At 32.0% G+C, this 27665-nt stretch overlaps 2 protein-coding genes, 1 long non-coding RNA gene and 1 pseudogene across 3 annotated transcripts; all 4 read left to right on the plus strand.

Moving 5' to 3' along the window:
• The first annotated feature begins 1246 nt into the window (after positions 1-1246).
• LOC138347919 (bZIP transcription factor 17-like) lies at positions 1247-3692 on the plus strand. The gene has a single exon (XM_069296532.1). The coding sequence runs from the start codon at positions 1560-1562 to the stop codon at positions 2949-2951; it is 1392 nt and encodes a 463-aa protein (XP_069152633.1). The 5' UTR covers positions 1247-1559; the 3' UTR covers positions 2952-3692.
• Positions 3345-3803, plus strand: LOC101249453 (bZIP transcription factor 17-like). The gene has a single exon (XM_026030502.2). It carries the CDS (start codon positions 3345-3347, stop codon positions 3801-3803), a length of 459 nt encoding a protein of 152 aa, XP_025886287.2.
• Positions 3804-15148: 11345 nt separating this feature from the next.
• On the plus strand, positions 15149-18386 carry LOC112941311 (bZIP transcription factor 17-like; annotated as a pseudogene).
• A 7053-nt stretch (positions 18387-25439) lies between these two features.
• Positions 25440-27665, plus strand: LOC138347920 (uncharacterized). The gene is made up of 4 exons (XR_011220480.1): positions 25440-25812; positions 26450-26800; positions 26874-26928; positions 27471-27665. It is a non-coding gene; the product is annotated as an uncharacterized lncRNA (long non-coding RNA).

A 27665-nucleotide genomic window follows, 5' to 3' on the forward strand; every position in this document is an offset into this window, starting at 1 on the left:
ATTCAACTTTACACTTTAGAGCTTCATGCTTATAATAATATATGATACTAGTTTTGGAACACGTGTATACCGTGCTAATTAGTATAAATACTTCTAAAATATAAATGTATGATATGTAAAATACAAGCTCGATTCAATGAACAGTAAGCATATTCAATTGAATCATTAGGTCTCTTATGAGGCCGCGGATAGACAGGTAGAGAATGCAAAGCCCACAAGTCTTCAAACTGCTTCATCTACAGTTGCAGTGGCTTTGACCTGATGTCTGTTGATTACTAATTGTAACTGAAAAGATTTGTATTTTTCAATTAGAGAAACAAAATAATGGTTGTCCTCACCGTAAAAGGTGTGATGTGAATTTATCCTAATGCAAGTATTAGTGTAAAGGATGCCTGCAAAACTCAAATTCCCAAATCTCCAATTCATAGACCAAAAAAACTAAACAAAATAAATAAAAACAAAAAATAAGCAATCTTTATTACAACAATCCAAAAAAAAAGAATGATTTTCACATTCTTTGCTTATGTTACTGATTTATAATCAATATAAAAACAAATTTCAATCACCCACTAAACTAATATATGATAAAAAACACCACATAACTCAATTTCATAATCCAAACACTAACAAAACAAAGAAAAGAAAATTCTTTCTAAACCAGTCACTCAAAATAAGCGAAATTGAACAATGTAAAAAATTCAAAATCAAAATAAGCAAAAGTTCGAACAGCCTACTCCAAATTCTAAACTTCCCAAGGAATAAACAGAAAACAGGAGAAACAAAGTGACTATTGATAAACAGATATAAAAATTTCGTGACATAACAAAAATAACAATGTTATTAAGAACTGAGTGACTCCTGATAAAGACTAGAGTATAACGAAATAAGCTAGCTAAAGACATTCAAAGTAAATAGGAAACAAAGCAACTCTTGATAAATAAAGAGAAGAAAAAAAAAGTTTACGTGATGTATTTGAATGAGGCACAGAAAAGAGAAACTGATCAATGGAAAATAACATGTTGCTCTAGACATTTATATAGATGAGTGAAAAATCTGAAAAAGTTTTGGATCCGTGGAAAATTAAAGCATTTAATCTTGAGTGTCGGGAAAAGGTTGTTACATTGATCGAGACGCTGAGCAAAAACTAAATGTTTTTGGAGAATTAAATTAAGGTTGAGATTATCAGCAATTTTTTAAGTAAATCAATATTTAATAATATTGTAGGGTCAAAACGATAATTCAACTTGGGGTTAAGCTCTTCCCACTTATAGTAATATTAACAAAGTTATTTTTGAAACTTCAAGAATGTTAACTTCTATTTCTTGGATATCTACAAAAACTAATGGGTCAATCTTAACAATGTCGAAAAATAAAACTATAAAAGAAAAATAACTCTCAGTTTCCTCTTTATTCCTAGATGCTCTCTCTCTAAATCTCTTACCAATTGCTGAAAATCTCTAGATATAGCCGATCCACCACCGGCAGAAGAAACAAACTTCATCAGGGAGTTCGATGCTCTTGCCGTTCAACCTCTTGACTGTACTTTTAACTCCCTACACATGACCGCAACATACCAAGAAAATGTCGAAGATTTCCCTATGGAATTTCAGAATTTCAATTTCAAGACTAATGATATAGTTCTTTATGAATCATTCAATGATATCTTTCCAAACCCTACCAATGATGATGCATTTCAAAACCCTAGTTTTCTGCCAGACTTTCTCGGGTCGGAGTTGGGCTTGGACTCGAGTCAAATGAACCTGCATAGCTTTGGTCAACCTGAGAGTCAACTGATGGGGATTTCTGATGATGCTTCTAGAACATTCAATTCGACCTCAGGATATTGTCTCGGGAAAGCTCCGATTTCGAACAAATTGGAACATTTCCCCCTAAATTTAGGAAATAATTCAGTAAAAGGCGGAGTTGACGAAAAGAGGATGGATAGAAAAATTAGGAACAAGGTAAGTGCTCACTTATCAAGGCAAAGAAAAAAGCATTATGTTAAGGAGTTAGAGAATAAATTCAGAATATTTCATTCAACAATTCAACATTTGAATGCAAATTTATCTTATGCAATGACAGAAAATATAACTCTAAAAGCACAACTTGGAGGTAATGGTGTACCTACTCAAGTGCCGCCACCCCTAGGGATTAATCCCTATCCTCCTCCATGGATGTCATATACACCATACTATATGATGAACCGACAAGGATATCAAGTGCCACTGGTTCCCATTCCAAAGTTGAAATCACAGGCACTAGCACCCGCGCCGAAAAGTAACAAGGAAGTTAAGAAAAAGAAGAGTGGGGTTAAAACAAAGAAAGTTGCCAGTGTTAGCTTCCTTGGTGTGTTGTTCTTCATCCTGCTCTTTGGTGGATTGGTTCCTTTATTGAAAGACAGATATGGAGACAAGGGGGAACCATTCATGAGTGGAGAGTCTTTTGTGAGCGGATTTTATGAAAAACATCATGGAAGAGTTTTGAGTATTGACGAGCCCGTGAATGGGACTGGTTATTCTGAGAAATATGATGGAAAAAATCATAGCTCACATTGTGGCCAGAGAGGTCAGGGTGAAAGCAATAAGCAAAATACCAATAAGACTGGAGATGAGTTTGTTCATGTGGGAAATAGTAGTCATCCTTTGGTAGCCTCTCTGTATGTCCCAAGGAATGATAAACTTGTTGAGATTGATGGGAGCTTGATAATTCATTCTGTATTGGCAAGTGAGAAAGCCATGGCATTTCTTGGAAGTGCTGAAAAGAAAAATAAAGAGGCAGGCCTTGCAGTTCCTGGTGATATGGCCCCTACTATCCCAACAGTCCATCCTCGCCATTATCGAAGTCCTGAAGTGGGACAAATAACTCTTGTATCTGATGAGAACGAGAACGTAAAGTCAAGTATACTGGGGTGGTACCTTAACGGTGTTGCCGGTAAGTGTTGTTCAATTTAGACTGACTCTATTAATTCTTATCTTTGTGATATGTGTGAGCAGTTTAAGGACTTCATCATTTGAGTTCATGTTTTTCGTCTTTTTTTCCCTTGTAAGTTTAAATACTCTATTAATTCTTATATTTGTGATAGAAATGAATTCCTCTAGCTATTACACCCTAAACAACTTTCGAAGGAGGAAAATCTGGTTATCTATTGCTTTTTTGAGTGTTTGCTTTGAGAATTATGGCATTTTGAATTGCTTTGAGTCCCTTAATTCTAAATTTGACATTACTGTATCCTCCTCATAGTATATGTTTTAAGTAAATTTATGGTTTGGAGAAGTCTTCTACTTTCTAGTATTTTAATTTTTTTTTTTGTGTTCATCTGGGCAGGACCTTTGTTGAGTTCAGGCATGTGTACAGAAGTGTTCCAGTTTGATGCATCATCTTCTGCTCGAGAAGCCGTAGTTCCTGTTACCAATGTTAGAGATACATCTATGGAACAAAGGCATAACGACACATGTCTTCACAGAAATAGAAGGATCCTCAATGGTCCTCCAGTTTCCCTTTCTAGACCCTCTCACAACATTTCTAAAGAACAAACTGGAACAAATGGAAAGCAAGAGAATCCCAACAGGAACAATTCACTTTCTTCCTTGGTAGTGTCCGTTCTGGTTGATGGTGATGGTGATGGTGATGGAATCATGCGTACAAAGTCTGTCTCTCGAATATTCATTGTTGTGCTTATTGATAGTGTCAAATATGTCACCTATTCTTGCATGCTTCCATTTATTGATAGTGCTCATGTAGCAGAAGCATCATCAAAAAACAATTTTGTAGATACCATAAGATCTACTAATAGTCCTCATTAACTTATGGACCTCATTAACTTATGGAGGTGATGGTTGTCTTCTTTATGTGTCATGTTTCTGCAATAATAATACATTATCTATCTTTAATTATTGAAAGAAGAAAGTGAACAATCCTTTCTTTTCGTAATAGATTTGAAAAGGAAAATAATGTCCGGATTTAGAAAACATTGACCTTATAGGTTTGGGACTACTTGACATCTTTATATAGGGTATGTACGTAGTTGAGGATTCTAAAGCATTGTAAAACATGTTCTTTTTCTTTTTTAGTGGAGAACTCTCTCTATTTTTCCTTAGAGGAGTAGGACTAGTCGAATTTCATTAAATCTTGTGTTATTCTTCTTCTCTATTTTCTTTGTTTGTGATTGTGTGCTAGTTAATCCACAATATTTCCGCATCATTTATTAAGTGTAGAATGATTATACAACCACACACCCAACAGAAAGAGAAAAGAAAGGAAAAAAGAAGAGAACACATGACCATAAATTAAAATTGAGGTATTTAGAAATTAATTTAAACTAGGTAAATTGACTGCGCTTCGCACAATGGTGAACTACGTCAATAATGTATTTACAAACATTTGATAATATAAGTGTTTTTGAGTAGGTACAACCCTACAATAAATTGTCAAGAATGTTTTATCCAAAGATGAAATGAATTATTTTTTAATCTTAAAACCAAAAAGATTTGATTCTAAATTTTTATGTATTTTGTTATTAATTTATCATTTTATTGTAGTTACTCATCACCAAAGTCTTTGAAAAATATATATGATTGTTTTATTGTCTATAATATATTTGTATTTTAAAAAATTGGTATAAACATTTTATTCATCAATAACGATAGTTTTTTTCCTATTAAAGACCTCTACATATAAAATATAAATATTATACATCTTATATTATTAGTTGTGTACTTGATAAGTTAATTATTATTTAAAAGGATATCTTTTGGAGTTCAATGAAATAACATATTTCGCTCAAATAATTTGGATTAAATGATGTCTTGGCAAGTCCCTTATTCAAAATTATTCATAGTCGATGACACTACTTTGATATCAAAAGGCATATTTTCTTATTTATGTTTCGATCAGTAAGGTTAAAACTTTATTTTTTACGACTTTAATCTGATATCTATAAGGATATAATTATTTCCTTAATATTTCACTATTATGGATTCATCCTACTTTGAGGAGTAGTTCATTGACTCTAACCAACCATTTGAAAGGAATTTTTTTATTAAGGTTGAGTACAATACTTAACATCCCGTCGCATTCCTTTATTTTAAAATGTAACTAATCAATTGAATGTCTTGATAAGATAGAAAGTTGAATAACTAAAACTCTAAGATAGTGTGAAATCACCATAACTTTGAAGAGTCAAAAGTCCATTCTTGGACACCCCATTGTCTTTTAGCCATTGAAAACATTAAAGTCATTCATTTTAAAAGTTAAAGAATTATAATCTACATGACACCAATAGTCTAATGATTACATAAAACTCTTGATTAACATATTTCAACAAAATAAACAGAAGCATAAATATAAACAACAAAGATTAAAACATGTACTCAAAAATAGAAATTAATAACATAAGCATAAATTAATGATTGTAAAAAATATACCAGATTCTGTAATAATAGAATAAATGCTTATTTATAAACAACAAAAGGTAGTGTGAATAAATATTTATTGTGTCTTATCAAAAAGGTCACAAGTTTTGAAAAAGTTAGAACCTTTCATAATGGCCACAAATTTTATAAAATAATATTTTAAATCTATCAGTAATTAAAACTAAAACACTATACTATCACTTATTCATAATAACATAAGCATCATATCATATATTATTATAAGCATGAAACTCTAAACTGTAAAGTTGAATTACTATTTTGCCCCTATAATAAATTAAAAAGTCATAAAATACTTTACCCAAATATAAATTAAATATCTAATTAAATAGTAATATTTGAATTACATAATAGAGGAGCAAAATGAGAAGTTCAACAACCTATTCAATTACTATGTGAGAAACAAATAGGATGAACACTAATAAAGTTTCAATTAATATAGAAGTTGAAACGTATTTTGCTAATTATGAGAAGTTGAAAGGAATCAAATTAAGTATGAGGAATAAAAGAGTTTTTATCAACAAATCTTCAAGACTACACTATATAAACATACTCAATATTAGTCATTCAACACAAGCTTCCATTGTTCAGTGGGTACAAAAGTGTCTTCTAATTTTCAGGTACAATCTTATTAAGTCTAGATTTTTCCGTTTGATTTGCTAACTTCATTTGAATGATAACTTTCTAATTTTTTTAATAGGTAAAATAAAAAGCTTGAAAGGTATAATCGTACATATCAAAAATTGAATGTTGTTATACACATATGGTTTGATGCTGAATGATGATCAACTCTCTTTGAAACTCTCTATGCATAGTTTTCCGCAGAAAAAGAAACCAGGGAAAAGGGTCTGATATACCCCTCAACTTTGTCATTTGGAGCTGATATACCCCTCATTGTAAAAGTGGCTCATATATGCCCTTAACGTTATACAAACGGCTCACATATACCCCTGCCGTTACAAAATGACATACATATACCCTTCATTTAACAGAAGTTAAAAAATTAGTTTTAAATTTATATTATTAGTTCTAATTTTTTTTAAAAAAATATTTAGGAGTATATATGATTCTTCTATCAAAGTTCAAGGTATATTTTAATTTTTTTCATACATAAATTATTTTTTTGACTTCTTTTATTATAATTATTTGAGTTTCTTATTCTTATTTTATTTTTTTCTAACATTCCTTAGTTTAAAGAAAAAAATTAAACTATTTTTTGTGTGTATTGTAATTTAATTTCGTATTGAAGAAAAGATTTGGTCATCTACAATAAGTTTTACAAGAATATTAGTGAAACATAAATAAATTTGATTCAAAATAATAATTATAAATTAGTCATTGAAACAAAAAAAAGTAAAAAAAAATATGTTTGACGAGGATTAAATTTACTCATATAGAATTATATTTTTTAGAAAAAAATAATAAAAATAAAAATAAAAATTATTTTTTTCATTTCCGTTAGAGAAAAAAGGGTATATGCGAGCCATTTATTTACAAGTAGGGGTATATATGAGCCACTTTCATAACAAGGGGTATATCAGCTCTAAATGACAAAGTTGAGGGTATATCAGACACTTTTCCCAAGAAACCATGATATTAACTTTTAAACTATTAATAATAAATTGAAATTGCAGTTGTTTGCTAGCAAAATATATCACATTTTCTTCAACAAATGTAGCAACTCCAAGTCTTCTCTAACAGTGATGGATAGTAGTTGTAAGCCTGTAAATGTAAGTCTGGGTATATCTGAAAGTTTTTAAGGAAGTAGTTACATTTGTAACGACACACATTAAAGATACAAGAAGACTTTAAGTAACGTCACATTTTCCCTTTTTAATTCTTTAACTTGATGTGTCTTTCTTGGAAATTTTACTTGTTGATGATTGTCTGTACATTTAATTGCTTATAAATGGGTAAGCTTTGGAGACTTATCTAATGTGCAGTAGATCGAAAATATCGAGAGAACACCCGAAAAAAACATCATGTTCTCCTAATGGTTTATTACATACTTTTTCATTTATTTTTTTTATTGATTTTTATTTGAGATACACGTGCAACGCACGTGCCCGAAGACTAGTATTATTATGAGTGGGAAGCTCCCAACTTAAAAGTTGAATTACTATTTTACCCTTATTTTATCTCTAAACTAAATAAATATTAATATATAATTAATTTGATATTAAATATTATTTTTGTATTTAAATTCATGCCTCTAGACACAATGGTTCAAATTCTTTTGGGAAATAGTTACAATGAAGAGGAAAGACCAAAAGTTGTATTTTCCTTAATAAATGTGTATATCAATTCTTCTTTATCAAAAATTAATTTAATTTTGGCTTGATACTCTGTCAGTGATTATTTTTTATCACCTTTTGTTGTTAATAGAGAAAAGATATACAAGAAGTAGTATAGGCACTAAAGGTAATTTCATTCATATTGAATCTTTATGTTTTTTCTTTTTTATTATTTTATTTATTTAATCTTGATTTTGTTTATTGTATTTTAATATATTTTCTTTAAGTTTTTGATCTTGTTTTCATCATATTGTGCTAAGAATCTGTAATACAATTTGTTAAGTTTGTGTGATCTTTTTAGTGTTATGTGCTTTTGATTCTTCTTTCTTAATATTAGATTTTGATGTATTCTTTGAATATCAACTGTTTTATTGGTTTTATGGTATTTGATATGTTTAGCCTCATTGTGGTTTCAATCTAGACTAGAGAGGTTTACACAATTATTATTTTATTTTTGTGTGGTCTTGTTAATATGTTGTATCATTGAATGTTTTTTTTTATATTTATTTTTTGACTATTTTTAGTAATTTTGAAATGTATTCTCGAGGTATTGCTCAATTTTATACGTTATGTGATAGTTTTCTATTTTTTACCTTGGGATTTCAATTTTTGTTGGTTCTTTGACGAACTTTTTCTTCCTTTAAGAAATATAGTTATTACTGTCAACACATAGTATAGGATCATAGAGACATTAACTTTCAGAAAGTCATCGTAGTAATGCCACTTTTATGGTAACAATTAAAATAATAAGGTTGAACCTCACTTTTATGATACCAATTAAATTGAAAAATTGAAAAGTCATGCATATATGTAATACAAGTGTATGTAATACAAATGACCAGTGAATAAATATATGGTTCTCATATCTATATTTGATAATAGGGTAATTATTACTTGATGTTTCAATTGATTCACAAAATTTGGAGTATACATATCACCCTTCATTGTTTTAAGTTTATGAGTATTTTTCTAAAAAATCTACTTTATGCCTCATTTATATATTTTATACTTGTGTCATTTAAAAAAACAGAATATTAATTAATAGGGTACACGTGCGTTGCACGTGAGCAAAGACTAGTAGATTAATAATTGTAAAATTACATACCAAGATCTGTAACATAAATAATGATATCAGCGAGTCACTCAACATGAACAAATATTTAGTTGTAAAGAAGAAGAAAAGGAGGTTTAGAATTTTCATTGTTTTCAAATGAGACGAAAAACCTCTATTTATTACAACAAAGGACAACACGAAAAAATATTTATTATGCCTTATCAGAAAGGTTACAACTATTTGGAAAAGTTGCAACCCTTCGGAAAGGTAACAACTATTTGAAAAAGTTGCAACCCTTATGAAAGGTCACAATCTTTCATAAAAGTTAAAACTATTCATCAAACTTGCAATTTTTATAAAAGTCATAACTTTTCAAAAAAGTCGCAACTCTCATAAAAGTCGTAACTCTTTATAAAAGCCACAACTTTTCATAAAAGTCACAACTCTTCATTAAAGTCGCAACTCTTCATAAAAGTCACAATTTTTCATGAAAGAGAAAGGCTAGTTTTGAAAATAAATAAATTTAAAAGGGAATTCTTGTTTGTGGTGGAGCCACGTAGGCGGACCTAAGATTTTCTTATATATATATATATATATATATGTGATTTCTGGGTCATACCGATGTAGTAGTGGATGACATGCTTATTGTAACTAGGATCAGGAGCAAATTGAGAAATGCTGGGTTTTAGAAAGTGTGTCGACTGCCTGAAATCCAATCATTTGGCTTTGAAAATTCAAAAGAAGATGAAGAATAAGACGGGGAATCCTCACTTGATTCACCAATTTTGAAGACAATGTTCCTTTCTGAGATATCAAAGATGTAATGTTGCAATCTCGAAACCAAATAGCTATCAAGAAGCATCAAGACATGAAGTTTGATTAAAGTTATGAAGGAGGAGATTGGTATGATCGAGAATAATGATACTTGGAAGCTAATTGATAAACCCAAAGTCAGGAATTGTTAGAAAGAAAAGGAAGAACTTCAAGTGATCTACAAGGTGTAAACAACTATGTTGCTCGGAATCTTCAAAAAAGTAAATGGGTGCGTGTCGAATTCTCCAAAAGTAGTGTATTTTTGGAGAATCCGACAATAGGAAATCACTATTGTAAATTGCTACAGAAATATGAAGACCGAAGTGTTCTTGAGCTCTATATAGTTCTCTAGATATTTCATTACATAAGATCTATATATAAATAAAGTGAGAATTAAAACCACATATTAAGCAAAATATCTCACACTAAACTATACACATATGTGGCTTATTAACCACCACTCATTTTAAATCAAAAGACTTGTCTACAATAAATTATCTACAATTTAGGAGTTTCTAAAGAAATCGTAATTTCCTAACAAAAATGTAATAGGGTGAAGCGGGTTTATAGAACCAAATTTAATGCAGATAGCTAAATTTATAAATACAAAGCAAGGCTTGTTGATAAAGGTTACGTTCAAATTGAAGGTATGGATAATCGAGACACATTTGCACATAATGCACGACATGATACAATAAGGTTATATTCTTTGGAAGCTCAATCAAATTGGATGTTGTATCATCTAGATGTGAAATCGACATTCTTAAGAGGACAGTTGCATGAGGAGATTCATGTTAACCAACTAGAAAACTTTTATGTTCCAGGAATGGAGGATTAAGTGTACAAGATTCATAAGGATGTACATGGATTTAAGTGAACTCCTCGAGCCTGGTACAATAAGATTGATGCTCATCTCATTTATTATGGCCTCAAAATAAGTTTAAGTGAAGCCATTTTATATGTAAAGAAGGCTAAAGGAGGAGATGTTCTTGCGGTGTCACTCTATGTTGGTGATCTACGTTAACAGGAAGCAATATAATGATGCTATGGTGAATTTTCAAGCAAGAAATGGAGACCAAATTTGAGATGTCCTATTTGGGTGAAATGAGTTGGTTTAAAGGAATGGAGATTCATCAAGATACATAAGGAATCTTCATTTCTGAGAGAAAATAACAGGAGATGTTCTTAAAAGGTTCAAGCATGTCCCGACCCCACTGGTTCACAATGAAAAGATTCCAAAGTTTGAAGGAGGTGTAGGGCTGATCCAACAGTTTCTACTAGTCTAGTTGGTAGTTTGATGTATTTGATAGCAACAAGAACCTATCTCATATTCGCGACAAGTCTTCTATTGAGGTTTATGCTAGCTCCAAGTCAAGATCATTTTGGTGTTGCTACACGAACATTGAGATATATCAAAGGAACCATTGATTGTGGTATTTAGTTTAAAAAGGAAGAGCAAGGGAAAATATTGATGGGTTATTCAGATAGTGATTATGCAAGAAATGTTGGTAATATGAGAACCACATTTGGATATGATTTTACACTTGGTTGGACATGATATTCTCATGGAATTGAAAGAAGCAAGAAGTAGTAGCTCAATTTTATGCAGAAGCAGAATACGTTGTTGTTGTAGGTGCAACTAATCAAAGCTCTATAGTCAGGAAAGATTCTAAGTGATCTGGAGCAAAATCTTATTGGATCTACTGTCATTAAGGTTGACAACAAGTCAGCAATATCTACGGCCAAAAATCTAGTTCAACATGGCCGTAGAAAGCATATAAAAGTGAGGTTTCATTCCATAAGACAAGCAGAGAAGAATGGTGAAGTTACACTTTTTCATTGCAGCTCATATCAGCAGATTGCAGATATTATAACCAAGGCTCTTCATGAGGGAAAATTTGAAGTTGTAAGGACTAAGTTGGGAGTATCTAAGAAAAATCTCTTGGAGAAGTGTTAGAAAATGAGATATTTCTAAATAGTCTTTTGTTTAATGGTTGTTTTTAAATACTAGTTTTCAGAAACGTGCGTTGCACGTTTATTCCAAATAATAATGTATGCATATCATATTTTTCACGCAATCAACAAATTTTAAAAGTTTAGAAATTGATATCGTAGAACATAAAAAATGTTCTAAAGAAATAAGAGAATCTTACCAAATATAGTTAATCATTGAATTATCACATATAATTATAGTTATACACTATATCTTGTCCTATATTTATGATTTATATGATGCCACTAAAACTGAAAGAAGGAAAAAATGAAACAAACTCAACTAAATATTTTTAAAACACATATGAAGATTGAATCAAATAAAAGAAAAGATTTTGAAATTAATAATTGAATACTACCATTTCTTATGATTTATAAGATATTACCGAATGCATAATTTATAGTTTGCAAACCAATTTTTCCCTTCATTCAATATGAGAGAATGGAAGATGAAGTTTTAAAATTTAATTTGTAGAAATTAAATGAGAAGTGTTGATATTTGATCTTTCATCTTTGTTAATGTTTTTCTCATTTTATTGCAATTAAAAGTCTATTCAATTTTTTACTTTTAACATCTTTTCACTTTTAGTATTTAGTATAATATATATGATATTGTTTACTTTTTAATTAGTTAGATATTTAATTTAGCATAGAGGTAAAATGATAATCCAAGTTTACACTTAAAAGCATAATGAAACTTAGCATACCTAATTTGTACAAGTCACTTAAAAGCATAATGAAACTTAGCATACCTAAATTGCACAAGTCAAACAAGATGAAATAAAAAATTTAACATGAGAAGCTATACTACATAGTCCTTAAAGAGAAGAGTATCAACAACAACTTGCTTCACTTATTGAAATTTTAATCTTATTTATTAATTATTTTGTTTACTCTTATTTATTAATTATTTGTATCACATAAACAACAAAGTCGATGTAAAACTTATGACTTTACTTTATAGTATAACTTTCTAAATACAATTTTTGAGCCATCATCCTTCACACTACATACTTAAAAGCATATGAAACACTACTATAAAGAATTTCTAATTCATAATTTAATCCCACATCTTCTCTACTGAAGAAGCAGAATTACAAAAAAAAAAAACTCATGACATATAATTCAAGAGATTAGCCTATCAAAAGACCCAAATAATTGCAACTCAACAAACCTATTTATCAAAATATACAAAGCGAGAAAAATATATGATTAATTTATACAAAAGGAAAAAATGAAGGGATTTTCAGCAAGACAATTGCAAGAAATATTAGTAAAAATGTATAGGACACAATTATTATTACAACCCATCCTAAAAGAAGTATCATATAAATCCAAAAATAATTAACATATATTAATACATAAATTATGGGAGTACAATCGGCATATTTCTAATACCCAAATAAAGTTTCATACAATTATCAAAACCCAAAGAGGCATAATATTTTTTGCACCAGCTTTTTCATACCTGGAACGACTTGCTAGGAAAAGGATCAATTCGGCATCAAAATTGACACTTATAAAAAGGTTTACAAATCTAAAAGGATTACCGAGAAGTGAAGGAGAAGGGCAATTATATATGCTTGAAGAAACAAATATATAAAATTGTCTTATGATTGCTTTTCTAAGATTGTTTTCTGTCAAGAAATTAAATGTTTGAGTGATAATTTGATTGATCAATGTATATATTTTGCAAATTTATAAAATTTTGTGAAGAATATGAAAAAACTATTACTATGATAACTAACTAATTCAAACATTTAATAATTATGGGAAGATGGAACAATTTCTACATTCAAATTCAATGCAGAAAATGAATGGTTTTATGTTTAAAAGTTTTTTTTAAATCTTTTTTATTTTAATAAAATGTAGAACAAAATTTATTTTAAAGATACATGAATCTACTTTAATTTCTTGATAATTACTCATTTTTATTTTTATTTATATTTTTGTTAGAAATTTGAAAGGTCAAGATTATGAAATGAGAATAAGAAGATTATATATATATATAAATTATATAAGTTTTAATTTATAAGAGGGGCAGAATGGTAATTCAACTTTTAAGTTTTGAGCTTCATGCTTATAATAATATATGATTACGTTTAGTTTGTAAAGGAAAGATAACCCTTGGTTTATGGAATATGTTTTTAAAGAATGTACAGCAGCGGTTGGATAGGTATGATCTCTACTAACTTTTGAAAACTTTTATAGCTACTAGTTTCTGGGCCTGCACGTGTGTCTCATATTTTTTTTCTAGATAGATAAAAAGATTACAGTTAAATAACTACGACGACATTCAAAAATTCATAGTCTAATAATGAGAAAAATCAAATAAAAAAGAAAAGAAAAAATACAACATACACATTCTTCTTAAGACTTTGATCATAAAAATATAGATGAAAGAAGAAATATAAAATCACTACATAATATTCCGAGTTCTTATCAGCACCTTTTTCGACAATCAATTAAAATTCAAGAATCTTTTCCACTAAGTCCAACTAGGGGTTATGACAGTGATTTGGCTGATGATTCTTTTGATGGGGATGAGGAAGAAAATATGTTGGACATATGCTTTGATAAAGTGGCTAGGGATGGGGATATCTCACCTCGACATCAAGGAAGTGGAAGCAACAAAAACAAAAAGAAGACACATGGAAGACAACACAGTTGGGATGGTAAAGTGACAGGAGAGTTTGTTCCAAGGCACCTACCGATGCGACTGACTAAACAGAACCATATAACAATGTCAATAGCTTCAACAAGATTCAATACATCCAAGAATAAGTGATGAACTATCATGTTGGACAGAATTGAAGAAGAAGACAAGATGAAAATACTTCAAGTTACTTTAAATGGGCTATGTGTCATTTTTAATTCACATATTTGTATAAGTTGAGGTTGATAACTCAACTATCTTCTTGGATTTTATATTTGTGCATTTTTCAAGTATTCTGATTTGTATTATCATCATAGAGTGTATTACAAATTCTGTGATGATCATAGAATACCTAGTTCTCTCTATTTCTTATTTTATTTCATGATTGGTAGAGGTCTGTTGCCTCATTAGGATTGACAAGGTAAGGCCTAGCCCCCCTTCCTTGTACTTATTTCTATTGAAGATTTCTATTTTTTTTAAAAAAAACTTATTAAAAAAATGATAATATTAATTTCATGTTACCTTATAAAATATAAGCTCTTAAACACAAAAGAAAATAAATTTACTTGTCCAAATATTATTGAGCAAAATCTAAAGCAATAATTTTGTTTACAGAAAGAAGAGAATTGTAATTTACTATTCTTTTGTACACCTTTATATAGTGCAAGCAAGATAAGAAATTAGGTTTGGATTTTCCAATGAAATTTCAGAACATTGATTTCTCAACTGATGACATCATTTTTGATGCATCATTCAATGATATTTTCCCAAACCCTACTAATGATGATGCATTTCAAATGCCTAGATATCTGTTTGATCATCTAAGATCAGAAACTAGGTTTGGGATCGGGTTAGATATACCCAAAAAACTTTGGTCAACCTGGAAACCAACCGATGGGGAGTTTTGGCAATGCTTCTGGAACTTTCAAGTCAACTTCGGGAGACTGTCAATCTGGGATCGAACCTGGTCCACATGAACCCTAATTGCTTTGGTCAACTTGAGAATGAATTGATTGGGAATTTTAGAAATTCTTATAGAAATATTAAGTTGACGCCAGAGGAAATAAGCAATATTGCCGGCAATCAGGCAGCGAGAGGTGATGGTTAAAGACGTGTCACCACCAGGAGTACTTCATAGTTAGAGCCGCTCGGTACTTTTGTATGAAGTGTCTCCATTTTTGCGAAGCGATGTCTTCGGGTACTTGACTGTGTCATCTACGAATTTTTTTCCAATCTCTCAAAAGGGTTGAATATAATATGTCAAATTCTAAGAAATTGGTACATTTTTCTCCGAAGTTAGGAAGTAATTCCCTAAAAGGTGGAGTTGTAGAACAGAAACTCAATCATGATATAATAAACTGTAGCTATTTGTGAAAAGGAAAAAGGGTAGTGAAAACTCGAATAATGTAAGCAAACACCAAAAATACACCATATTTTCCTGGAGTGACAATGTTAACAATGACGAGGATGAAAAGAGGATGGCTAGAAAAATTAGGAACAGGGGAAGTGCTCATTTGTCGAGGAAAAGATAAAAAACATTATGTTGAGGAGTTAGAGAATAAGTTTAAAATACTTCATTCAACAATCTAATATTTGAATGGAAAGATATACTATAAAATGGCAAAAAATATAACTCTAAAGGCACAACTTGGAGGTACTGGTGTAGCTCCTCAAGTGCAGCCACCCCCCGAGATGTAGCGCGTCCTCCTCCATCGATGTCATTTGCTCAACCTTATACGATGAAGCGACAAGGATCACAAGTTTTATTGATTCCAATTCCAAAGTTTAAACCACAAGTGTGGGGCCCGCACCAAAAGTTTGCAAAAACGTGGATAAAAAGAAGAGTGGCGTGAAAACAAATAAGTTTGCTAGTGTTATATTTGTTGGCGTGTTGTTCTTCATTCTTCTCTTTGGTGGGTTGGTTCCTTCATTGAAAGTAAGATGTGGAGGTATGAGAGAACCATTTACGAGAGGAGATTCTTTTGTGAGTGGAACTGGTTATTCTAGGAAATATAGTGGAAAAGATCACAGCTCACTTTGTGACTGGGGAGGTCAGGGTGAAAGCAATCAACAAAATAACAATAAAGTCGCAAAAGAGTTTACCTGGGCAATGATAGTGATCCTCTGGTAGCCTCTTTGTACGCACCGAGGAATGATAAACTTGGTGAGATTGTCGGGAATCAATAATTCAGTCAGTGTTGGCAAGTGATAAAGCCATAGAATCTCATGGAAGCGTTGATAAGAAAAATAGAGAGGTAATCCTCACAGTTCCTAGAGAGTTATCACCTTTTGTCCCAGGAATTCGTTCTCACCTTTATCAAAGCCCCGCAGGGGAAGAAAGGACTCTTGGATCTGAGGAGAGAGAGATGTAAAGTCAACTATGCAGCAAAGTACCTTGACGCCTTGCCAGTGAGTGCTTTTCAATATTTGTGATATTAGTGAGCAGACTTTATATCATTTAAATTCATATTTTGCATTTTTATTTTTATTTGTTTAGATTTGTCTTTGTTACACAAAATAGGATTGTAATTTCCTTTTTTCTTCTATGTTCGGATAACATAGTCATCTCTCGTTCAAATTGGTAAACTTTCTCCCTCTGTGGTGGATTATATACAGAACTATGGTTTGATGAACATGATAAAGATTCACGGGAACAACACAAGTCCTTGATGATAGAAAGTTTAGCACTTCAACAAATGTTTATGGACTTCATATCATTTAAATTCATGTTTCGTTTTTCCTTGCCTTCTTTTTAAAGTTTAAATTCGTGATACAAATGTATTCCTCTAGCTATTTCACCCTAAACAACTTTCCGGAGGATTGGGGGGGGGGGGGTTGCGAATCTGGTTATCAATTTTTTGCTTTGAGAATTTAGGCATCTTGAATTGCTAGGAAAGACTTTTTCCCCGCAGAGTCCCTTAATTCTCTATCTGACCACATTGAATCCTCGCCATTGAATATGTTCGAAGCAAATTTATGGTTTTGGAGAAGCCTCCCGCTTTCCCGTCTTTTAATTCATTTTTGGTGTTCATTTGAGCTGGACCTTTGTTGAGTTCAGGCATGTGTACAAAAAGTGTTTTAGTTCGATGCGTCAACTTTTGCTCCAGAAGCCATGGTTCTTGTAACTAATTCTAGAGATATATCTATGGAAGAAAGTCAGAACGACATGCGTCTCCACAAAAATAGAAGGGTCCACAATGGTCCTCTAGTTTCCCTTTCTAGACTCTCTCACAACATCTTTGAAGAACAAATTGGGACAAATGGAAAGTAAGAGAACTTCGGTGGGAACAGTCACTTTCATCTATAGTAGTATATGAAGTTCTCTTGCATTCCATTTGTTCAAGTTTGTTCTTCAGAAATGTTGAGGATCCTTCTATTTAAAAAAAACATGAACTCAACGATTGCAATTCAAGAAGGGCATGAAGCTTTGGCTCAGTACAGTAGCATTTGACTTTGGAAAAGAGAATTGATCGCTTACCTTGTTTGGCATGCCAGAAGCATTTCGCTGTGGTTCTCTGAAAACACATGACATTCTACCTTTCTTCCATAGGTATATTTCTAGCATTGGTAACAAGAACTATGGCTCCCAGAGTAGAAGATGACATAATCTAACTTGAACACTTCTGTACAAAATGCTTAAACTCAACAAAAGTCCTACTCAAATGAACATACAAAAAAAAACATATTAAAAAAGACTAGAAAGCCGAATGCTTCTCCAAACCATTAATTTTCGTGGGACATACATTACAGCGAGGATACAATGAGGTAAGATATAGTCATAAATCTGGTTATCAATTTTTTGCTTTGAGAATTTAGGGATCTTGAATTGCTAGGAATGACTTTTTCCCCATAGAGTCCCTTAATTCTCTATCTGACCACATTGAATCCTCATCATTGTATATGTTTGAAGAAAATTTATTATTTCGGAGAAGCCTCCTTTTTTCCAGTCTTCCAATTCATTTTTTGCGTTCATTTGGGCAGGATCTTTGTTGAGTTCAAGCATGTGTACAGAAGTGTTTCCGTTTGATGCGTCATCTTCTGCTCCAGAAGTCATGGTTCTTGTTACCAAATCTAGAGATATATCTACGCAAGAAAGGCAGAACGACACGGTCTCCATAGAAATAGAAGGGTCTACAATGGCCCTCTAGTTTCCCTTTCTAGACCCTCTCACAACATTTCTGAAGAACAAATTGGGACAAATGGAAAGTAAGAGAACTTTGGTGGAAACAAGTCACTTTTTTCTATGGTTGTATCTGAAGGTCTCTTGCGTTCCATTTGTTCAAGTTTATTTTTCAAAAATGTTGAAGATCCTTCTATTTTGTTGACACACGTGACATTCTACCTTTCTTCTATAGGTATATTTCTACCATTGGTAACAAGAACTATGGCTCCCAGAGCTGAAGATGACCCATCAAACTTGAACACTTCTGTACAACATGCCTGAACTCAACAAAACTCCTATTCAAAAGAACACACACACAAAAAAACAAATTAAAAAAATACTAGAAAGCTTAATGCTTCTCCAAATCATTAATTTTCTTGGGACATATATTACAACGAGGATACAATGAGATAGATATAGCCATAAATCTGGTTATCAATTTTTTTCTTTGAGAATTTCAGCATCTTGAATTGCTAGCAATGACTTTTTCCCCGTAGAGTCGCTTAATTATCTATCTGACCACATTGAATCCTCGTCATTGTATATGTTCAAAGCAAATCTATGGTTTCGGAGAAGCCTCCTGCTTTCCAGTCTTTTAATTCATTTTTGGTGTTCATTTGGGCTGGACCTTTGTTGAGTTCAGGCATGTGTACAAAAGTGTTTCAGTTCGATGCGTCATCTTCTGCTCCTGAAACCATGGTTCTTGTTACCAATTTTAGAGATATATATGTGGAAGAAAGGCAGAACGACACGCGTCTCCACTTAAATAGAAGGGTCCACAATGGTTCTCTAGTTTCCATTTCTAGACCCTCTCACAACATTTCTGAAGAACAAATATGGGACAAATGGAAAGTAAGAAAACTTCTGTGGGAACAAGTCACTTTCTTCTATGGTAGTATCTGAAGTTCTCTTGCTTTCCGTTTGTTCAAGTTCTTATTTCAAAAATATTGACTGATCCTTCTATTTCTGTGGACGCACGTGACATTCCATAGGAATATATCTACCACTGGTAACAAGATTTATGGCTCCCAGAGCTGAAGATGCCACATCGAACTTGAACACTTTTGTACAACAAGCTTGAACTCAAGAAAAGTCCTACTCAAATGAACACACAAAAAACATTAGAAAAAACTAGAAAGCGAAATGCTTCTCCAAACCATTAATTTTCTAGGGACATATATTATAGCAACGATATAATGAGGTTAGATATAGCCATAAATCTGGTTATCAATTTTTTGCTTTGAGGATTTAGGCATCTCGAATTACTAGCAATGACTTTTTCCCTGTAGAGTCCCTTAATTCTCTATCTGACCACATTGAATCCTCGTCATTGTATATGTTCGAAGCAAATTTTCGGAGAAGCTTCCTGCTTTCCAGTCTTTTAATTCATTTTTTGTGTTCATTTGAGCTGGACCTTTGTTGAGTTCAGGCATGTGTACAGAAGTGTTTCTGTTCGATGCGTCATCTTCTGCTCCTGAAGCCATGGTTTTTGTTACCAATTCTAGAGATATGTCTATGGAAGAAAGGCAGAACGACACGCGTCTCCACAGAAATAGAAGGATTCTTAATGGTCCTATAGTTTCCCTTTCTAGACCCTCTCACAACATTTCTGAAGAACAAATTGGGATAAATGGAAAGTAAGATTACTTCTGTGGGAACACGTCACTTCTTCCATGGTAGTATCTGAAGTTTTCTTAGTTTCCATTTGTTCAAGTTTATTCTTCAGAAATGGTGATGATTCTTCTATTTATGTGGTTACACGTGACATTCTACCTTTCTTCCATAGGTGAACTTCTACCATTGGTAACAAGACCTATGGCTCCTAGAGCAGAAGATGACACATTGAACTTGAACACTTATGTACCACATGCCTGAACTCAACAAAAGTCCTACAACACACAAAAAAAAAAACAAATTAAAAAAAAGACTAGAAAGCGGAATGCTTCTCCAAACTATAAATTTGCTTAGGACATATATTACGGCGAGGATATAACGAGGTCAGATATAGAATTAAGGGATAGTAGTGCTTCCTAGAAACTCAAAATGCCTAAATTCTCAAATCTAACTCATGAAAGATAAGAAATTGATAACCAAATTAGCCCCCCTAGAAAGCCGTTTAGGGTGTAATAGCTAGAGGAATGCATTTCTATTATGAACTTAAACTCATTAACAAAAAAATAGGCAAAAGAAAAGCAAAACATGAATTTAAATGATATGAAGTTCAGAAAACATTTGTTGAAGTGTTCAACTTTCTATCACCAAGGACTTGTGTTGTTCATATCAAAGTAGAGTGACAACTCTTTAAGCGGAACATAGAAGAAAAAGGGGAATTACAATCCTATTTTGCTGAAAAATTAAACACAAATCTAATTACACAAAAGCAAAAATACAGAACATACCTAAAAATAGTTGGCAACTTACCTGGGCAAATTAAAGCTTGAAAAAATTGAGAATTAAGCGTAGTAGAATGATGGTGGATATGAAGCTGTAACGCATATGTAAGATATCACAGCAAGAACGGCACGACAGAGAAATCTACTCACCACATTTGAAAAAACAGAGAAGTTACCTTAAATATCAACCCTAACGACAAAATGGGAAAAAACTTAATACAAAAGAGGGAGAAATCTTACCAAAAATCCACGGATAAATAGAGATTAGAGAGAAGTCTGTTGAACATTGGATTTGTGCCTTTTGAGTCAAAACTTGAGGAATTAAAAATATGACTTGATATAAGAGTAGTTTTATTTTCTTTCTAAAATTCCAACTTTGGTGTTTTTGAGCTCCAACTCACACCAATTTTTACACTAAATTTGGCTTGTGAATGGTGTTACATCAAATTTGGTGCAACACTATTTATCACAATAATTCACTTTTTGAATGTTTTAATATTTTTACATTATACAAATTTTTAATTACATTATATAAATTGTATGATTTAATTAAATCTCTTTTATATTAAATTATTTTTTATGTAATATTTTTATAATATTAATTTAGATACAAAATTTAGCTTTTTTATAAATTAATATTTTCTATGTATGACTTTGATAAATAATTGAATTTATGTTAATTCTACTATAAATTATAATTGGACATAACTGCAATTAAACCTTCACAAAAATTAAAAAATGCAAATATGTTATTTTTTTTAACAAATAATACAATGTACTTAAAAATAATCGGAATTAACAAACATTCAACAAAGTAGCAATTGACATTCACGAATAATATATGGTGAATGTTTAAAAAAAAATATTTTATGAAATGGGAAAATAAATGAAATAAGAATTAAGTAATTGTTATAAAATATTTGTATTATAGTGAATGTCTATCACGTAGAGTCCTTTTATGATATGGTTTAGAGTCCTATTTTGGGACCAAGTTAGATTTTCCCTATAAATAGAGGGGTCCTCTTTATTGTAAAATCATCCCTCAAGAGAAATAATAAGTCTTCTATTCTCTCTATTTTCTTCTCCTTATTCTATAATTTCATAATACATTATCAACACGAGACTTTACTTTCTCAAAAAGTGAAGGTTAGGTTTGAAGAATTAATATGGTATTATTTATACTTTTGTTATTAATTTTAATGGTCAATCTTACGAAACTAGAGTTCATTGCCCATCAAAGTTCGGGCAGGAGCTACCTCTCATGGGTGTTGGATGCTGAAATCCACCCTGATGCAATAGGTCTTGGAGACACCATAAAAGAAGAAAATAAGGCATCAAAGCAAAACTGTGACGAGCAACGATATTCTTGCGTCATCATCTTGAAAAGATTCTGATAATCGAATATCAGACAATTAAGGATCCACTTGTTTTGTGGAAAAGCCTAAAAGAAAGATATGACCACTTGAAGATGGTCATACATCCAAAGGCACAATATGATTGGATGCATCTAAGGTTAAAAGTCTTTAAGTCTTTACATGAATATAATTCTGCCATGTTTAGAGTCACTTCTCAGTTGAAATTATGTGGAGAAACGGTTAGTGAGATTGGTATGATGGAAAAAAAATTCTCCACTTTTCATGCCTCAAATGTGATCTAGCAACAACAATAATGAGAGAAAGGTTTCAAAAAGTATTCTGAACTAATTTCTCATTTTCTTGTGGCTGAGCAAAATAATGACTTATTAATAAAAAATCATGAGAATCGGCCTAGTGGATGTGAACCACTTCCTGAAGTGAATGAGGTATACGTCCACCATGCTTGGCGTGGAAAAGGTCGCGGCCCTAATCGTGGTCGTGAACATGGATGTGCTCGTGATTATGGAACAAGAACGTAATTCTTTTTCTGGTGTTAATCATTCATCAAATAAGAATCACAATCAAAAGGAAAAAAGAAAGGATGAGAAACGTGAAGCAACTAGGGAAGGTTGTTTTTGATGTGGTGGAAGAGATCATTATGCACGTGATTGTCGTACTCCCAAACACTTGATTGAGCTTTATCAAGAATCGTTAAAGAAGAAAGAGAAAAATCATGAGGCAAATTTTATCTCTGAAAATCAAGTTGACATCACGCACTTGGATGTGGCAGATTTCTTCGCACATCCTGAAGGAAAGATAAATCACTTAATTAGTGATGGATCTGTGAACATGGAAGAGTGATATTTTTATGGTAGTAGTTATTAATAAATTTCATGTAATGATAGTTGTTTATATGAGTATTAGTATTTTAAATTAACTTAGTCATATTTTTGTAGTTCATTAGTTTGTTCCATCTTAATTAAATAATATATATTTTTTCATTGATTTACATGATTCTAATATGATAGTGTTAGTCAAATTCTTTACTTTATCACGTGTTTGTATTATATTAGGTCTTTAACTTGATCTGATGTTAAAAACATACAATCTGTTATTAACTAAGATTTATCATGTGTTTGTATTATATTTAGGTCTTTAACTAGGATTAAATAATGATTTTTATTTTATTTTTTCCTAACAACTCATTTTTGACTTAGAGGAAGCAATAAATTAAGGCTCAATTTCTAATATTTAATTATTAATTTATTACTTTGAATATATTTTACCTTTTTGACAATTCTAATATTTAATATATATTTATTTTATGTATGTCATTTCACGTGAAGATATGAATAATTCTAAAAACATATTATCAAAATATGAAGACATTTGCTTGATTGATTCTGGTACAACACATACAATATTCAAAAATAAGAAATATTTTTGTCATTTAAGTATGGGCAGAATAAATGTTACTACAATTTTCGGTAGTTCTAATATGTTGAGGGTTTTGGAAGAGTCATTGTAATTTTGCCAAAGGGAACTAAACTCATCATCAATAATGCTATGTTTTCTCCAAAATCTAAGAGAAAACTTGTTGAGTTTTAATGATATCCGTAAAAATGGTTATCATAGCCAATCAATGGATGAAATAAATCTTGAGTATCTTGGTATCAATGTCTCTGGCAGACATGTGTTATAAACTAGTTCCGTGTTTTATCTTTTGGCTTGTATTGGACAAAAATTAGTGCAATTGAGGCACTTTTGTAGTAAATAAGAAGTAAAATGATTCCAATACATTTGTAATTTGGCATGATTGTGTGAGAAATCCTAGGTTTATAATGATGAGACAAATTATAGAAAATTTTAGTGGACATCCATTAAAGGACCTAAAAGTTATTTTAAATGGTGAATTTTCTCGTATTGCTTGTTATCAAGGCAAGTTGATTGTGAGATCATCACCAACAAAAGTTGAGATTGAGTCCCCTACGTTCGTGGAACGTATACATGGGGATATTTGTAGACCTATTCACCCACCTAGTGGGTCATTTAGATACGTTATTGTTCTAATAGATGATTCTTCTAGATGGTATCATATGTGCCTATTGTCATCTCGTAACTTGGCATTTGGAAAATTATTGACACAAATAATAATGTTAAGGGCACATTTTCCCAATAATCAGATTAAGCCCATTTGTCTTGATAATGCTGCAGAGTTTTCATTCCAATCATTTAATGATTATTATCTAGCAATTGGGATAAGAGTTGAACACTCAATTGCTCATGTTGATACTCAGAATGGTCTCGCTGAGTCATTTGGATAAGAGTTGAACACTCAGTTGCTCATGTTCATACTCAGAATGGTCTCGCTGAGTCATTAATTAAATGTCAACAATTAATAGCAAGATCATTGCTTATGAAAACTAGGTTGCCCACTTCATTGTAGGGACATGCAATTTTGCATGCTGCAACACTTATTCCTCTCAGACCAACAAATTATCATAAGATTTCTCCATTGCAATTGGTTATGGGTCAAGAACCTAATATATCCCCTCTAAGAATTTTTGAATGTGTTGTACATGTGCCTTAGGCACCACCAAACCACACTAAGATGGGTCCTCAAAATAGGTCAGGAATATATGTTGGGTTTAAGTCACCCTCCATTATTCGCGATCTTGAACCCTTAACTGGAGACATGTTTACTGCTTGATTTACAGATTGTTGATTTGATGAGACAATTTTCTCAAAATTAGGGGGAGAAAATAGTGAAATAAAACAAGAAATTTTGTGGAAAATTTTATCATTGTCTCATCTTGATCCATATTCTTCTATTTGTGATACTACTAGAAACATGTCTGTAGCAACAATTATTTAGAAATAATTAAATATGTGTTGCAATAGATACTCATTCGCAACAGTTATAACTTTTGCAATAAACTGGACCTTTTGAAACACTTTGAGAATTAAGCCGTTGCCATAGTATCTTTATATTGCAATGGTTCGTACATATTGTCGCCTTAGGTACTCTATGGCAACAGCTCCGCCAATTATTTTTCCTCAATAATTTCCCTCCACTTATTTCACTACACCCGCCAAAAGATTTTTTCTTTAATAAATTGTAAAAGTAAAGTAAAAGAGTCTCATTTTTAATCCAAATCGTTGATCTCTCGTATTCAATCTCAGGATTACATCTCGGTAAAAATCAACGATCTAGATCAAAATAATTGGTTTACCTATTTTAATCTACCAAGAGCAAAACCCTTAAAATAAATTCCACTCCCCACCCTTCACCATAGCAGCGCCCCCTCTCTCTCTTCTCCTTCCCTCCCCGTCGCTGCTTCCCTTTTCTCCCCCGTCAAGAAACAATAGCCAGAAGCTCCAGCGAGCAGGCTTAACAATCTCCAGCCAGCAAGCTCAAGGCAGCGTCACCTCTTTCTCTCTTCCAGCAAAGACGAGAGAACAACAACACCAGCTGCCGGCGATATCCCTAGCGCCTCCCTCCATTCTTTTCTCTTTTCCAGTAACTCCAGCGATGACCAGCAGCAGCACGGAGATAGCCAGCGTCCGGTCCAATCAGCGAGCTACGAGGAAGCAACTCCAAAACAGCCGCCTTCTCCTCCGAAGAGTCGAGCTCTGGACAACAGCTACAAGACTACAATAACAAGTAAGAAAGCTAAAACATCTCCGACAAATTTCTCAAAATTTTAAATCTATAAGGATATGTTCCTTCTCACCGAATTTCTACTAGTCTTTTCATTGTTTGGAAAATGCTTAGTTTCATGATTTAGCTAAATTCTTACTGATTCGTTTTTGTGAGCATATTTTGATATTTTTTGTTGATAAGCACTGTTAGAGTTCAATTTTTCATCACTATGCTCCTCTGTTCTTTGTGATGAACTGTCTATGTTAATTTACATTCTAGTCATAGGAGATGATTATCAACTGTTATTTGATTTTTTTCTTGCCCCTTGCTGATTGTAAACTACTATTATGTTACCCTTTAATTACTCGATAATTGTGATTTTCCAATGAATTTGGGGGAACTTATTGCGTTGTCTTAATTGATTCCGTCCTTGAATAGCAGATTGCGTACTTAGCTTAATTATGGCCTTGGATAATTAAAATACTCACAATTCTCACAAGTTTTTACGGTTGAGTTATATCCAAGGTCCATTTACATCAGGCATGAGTACCGATAGTTCTATCCTAATTCCAAGGTCCATATACCTATGTAGTTATATCAGGTATTACACATCGATATGCAATATCTGATTTGCGAATTGTTATACTTCTTGCCACAGGATAGGCATGACAACCAAGTTGATGTGGAAACACCTGCAACAGAATCCAAACATCTGTTGCCTGAACTCGAGATGTTTTTCTACTTGCTTGTTCTAGTATTGATCAAAGAAATACAACAAGGTGAGGCAAAATGGTTGTCTTTTAGTCTTAACTTTGTAACGATAGCTCTAGCTAAACATCACGGAATTATTTAGCATTTGTTTTACCTTCAGGCTAAGGCTTGTTCCTCAGAAAGCATTTTTCTTCTAAAAAGTAAGAATTTGTATAACTGCTGATGTCCTTGCATGAAGACTCTACTTATACTACTCTTTAAGTTTTGAGCTTGCTGGTGATCTTGCTGAAATCCGAGGGTAAGTTTGTTCATATTTTTCTTTGGCTATTACTTTTGTGTTTTATCTAATAGGAAATTTTCTTTACCAACAGTAACTTGCTTGCTTTATACCGGAATGCCACAATACACCATAATAATTTCATTCAGGTTTGTGAGATATGCATCATCTCTTTGTTGTTTGTTCTATAGTGAAAATTGCTATAACTTATGGCTGGTTTATAACTTATGCACAGGAAACACTTCTTAATCTAATCAAGTAGAAAAATTCGTTCAAAAGCCCATCATTTTGAAGCTCTTTCTAACCAATAGATATGTTTCTAGACCAAATTTTCTAGGGGTGTGTATTCTTTATGGATTTGACTTAGATACACACTAACAAGTCGATAAGTTCATTTACGGTAAGTTCAGATCTTTATTCGCTGTGTTTTTATCTATGTTAAGGGAATTAATTGTGATCCTTACAACTTGTGATTTTGGCAAAAACTTTAAGTGGTTGTGGTAAGAAACCTCTTATTGATTTTGTTCCCTCTTCATCTAAGGGAAATAATATCCCCTAATTGCTTAATGTCTGTCATAATTAGAATGAAGTCGTTTTCTTGTTTATTTTATATTTGGAGTTATGTGACTTCTTTTACCTTTTAATATTTGAACTTCCTCTTTCTTAATTGTTGACCCTTTTGAAATTGTAGGTGAACAAACTGACAAAGCGGGGATGAAAGAATCGAAAACCTTACTTAAAGAGAATTGGTTTATTTATATCTCTACAAACATTCTAGTATTATTTTTACTTTTTGGCCTAATTTTGTGAACTTCAATTAATGCCAACTCTTGAACATTCTAGGACTATTTTTATTTTTGGGCTTAATTTTTGTGAACATCGATGT

The sequence above is a fragment of the Solanum lycopersicum genome, chromosome 4 (genome assembly GCF_036512215.1).
Source record: "Solanum lycopersicum chromosome 4, SLM_r2.1".
Taxonomy (NCBI): domain Eukaryota; kingdom Viridiplantae; phylum Streptophyta; class Magnoliopsida; order Solanales; family Solanaceae; genus Solanum; species Solanum lycopersicum.